Genomic DNA, 1,748 nt, shown 5'->3' on the forward strand with positions numbered 1-1,748 from the left:
GACTTCTGGTTTTATTTAAGGTTTGGAGTAGGTTCTATATCAAGTTACATACTCTTGTCAGATTATTGTTGCCGAAGATAAATGGTCATGCTCATCTCAAGCAAAAACCTTACATGTGCACATCGGGCCGTAACATCATTTATCAATCTGCTATGGCAAATCGATGAACGGAGATCAGGAACAGCCATTCCTATGGAGGCAAGAACAGTACGGTGCCATTCCCTTGTTCTCCCCTCTTCCTAGAACAGAATGGTGCTATGTGTACAGCGCTTGTTCATTCATCTGTCACTAGATACAATCACAAAAGATTGTTTCCAGTGAAAATCCTTTTTTATCTGATAATCTGATCACACAGAGGCAACAAATCCGCACCTTGCCCTAAACAGAACCCAGCCTAAATCTTGCTGACGATTGGAAATTTAGATGTTATTCTCGGCCAGTTAGACATGTAGGGAGTGTGCATCAACTAACTGGTGAAAACTTTAGGGTTCCTATTCTAATATCTTAGCAGAAAGCAAAAAAGGAGGCCAGGCATGGGACAACTTTTATATTTAGGAATCACAAATGCCCCTATTATCATATCATAAAAAGGATATCATTAGAAATATTGAGAAAAATACCTGTGTTGTGATAAGCAATGTCTACTATTTTTCAGTATAAACAGTGATAAGATATATGAACTGGTTTTATAACTCCACCATTAAATGGCTTTTATTTGAACAATAAAACAATAAAAATAGACTTTTGTGCAAACTTTTATCTTTAGAAAATAGATAACCACCATACCCTAATTAAATCTATGTTTAAACATACGCACTGTATACATTATGCACACATTCCATGGAAGTGACCATTTAAATTAAAAGGATAGGGACATATGACTTCATTATCTGTAAAATTAGGCCACTTGATTTCTAGAAAGGTTTTCACAAACACACAAATTTTAAAAATTTACAGGAAAAGAAGAAAGTTATTGGAACTAAAAAAGCTCAAAATATAAACATAAAAAATGCCTCTTTAAGATTACAATTTCAACTTTAAATACAGTAACACAAACTACATAAGAGAAAGTCCAGTTTTGGGGCCAAATAAATTCTTCGCATTCATGATATGATACCAGTAGTTCTTTTAAGAAAGCAGGAATAGCTGTTCTTATTAGTGCACACCAACCAGTCACCTAATCCCTTATACTCTCCCTGTGCAGAGTGAGAGAATGGATAAAGACAATCTGATTGGCTGCTATGGGCAGCAAGAACAGTACTTTCCTGAGACATGTTGATAAATAAGGCCCCTCGTCCATGCTGCTTCAAGCATTGGCACCAAAATGCGTTGGATGCGCTTTACACTAGTTCATTGTATAGTATGGGTTTGTTAGATCACTAAAAATATATATTCAGCATCCTCTGTAGTCCTGCCTTGTTTGGAGGCCTAAAGAATTCATGGAAGATATTCTTCTTTGATAGTCAGTGCACTTGGCGATACCATGTTACCGTTGTTGCTGTTACAAAGGGGGCCCATGCCAACAGTGGAGCCTACAGCAGGTGGTGTTGGTGTTGTGGTGCTGGCCTGTTGCTGCTGCATTTTCTTCTTGTTCACTTTCCTTTCTTTTGCCCTTCTATTTTGGAACCAGATTTTCACCTGTAGAAAAACATGACACAACCACATTATGAATAATATCTGAAAGCTATTTCCATGGCTTGGTTAATGTCAGTAATTTGGCAGCACTGATTTTACAGCCCTTACCCCCC

The 1,748-nt window shown here is 37.4% G+C and overlaps 1 protein-coding gene across 1 annotated transcript in view; it reads right to left on the reverse strand.

The window, feature by feature from the left end:
- Positions 1 to 376: 376 nt before the first annotated feature.
- Positions 377 to 1,748, reverse strand: part of CDX1 (caudal type homeobox 1) — a 20,215-nt gene continuing 18,843 nt past the window's right edge. The window contains exon 3 of the mRNA XM_072403115.1: positions 377 to 1,638. Coding sequence (XP_072259216.1) covers positions 1,438 to 1,638 — 201 coding nt within the window. The 3' untranslated portion in view covers positions 377 to 1,437. The remainder of the gene's footprint in view (positions 1,639 to 1,748) is intronic.

The sequence above is a fragment of the Pyxicephalus adspersus genome, chromosome 2, assembly GCF_032062135.1.
Source record: "Pyxicephalus adspersus chromosome 2, UCB_Pads_2.0, whole genome shotgun sequence".
NCBI lineage: Eukaryota > Metazoa > Chordata > Amphibia > Anura > Pyxicephalidae > Pyxicephalus > Pyxicephalus adspersus.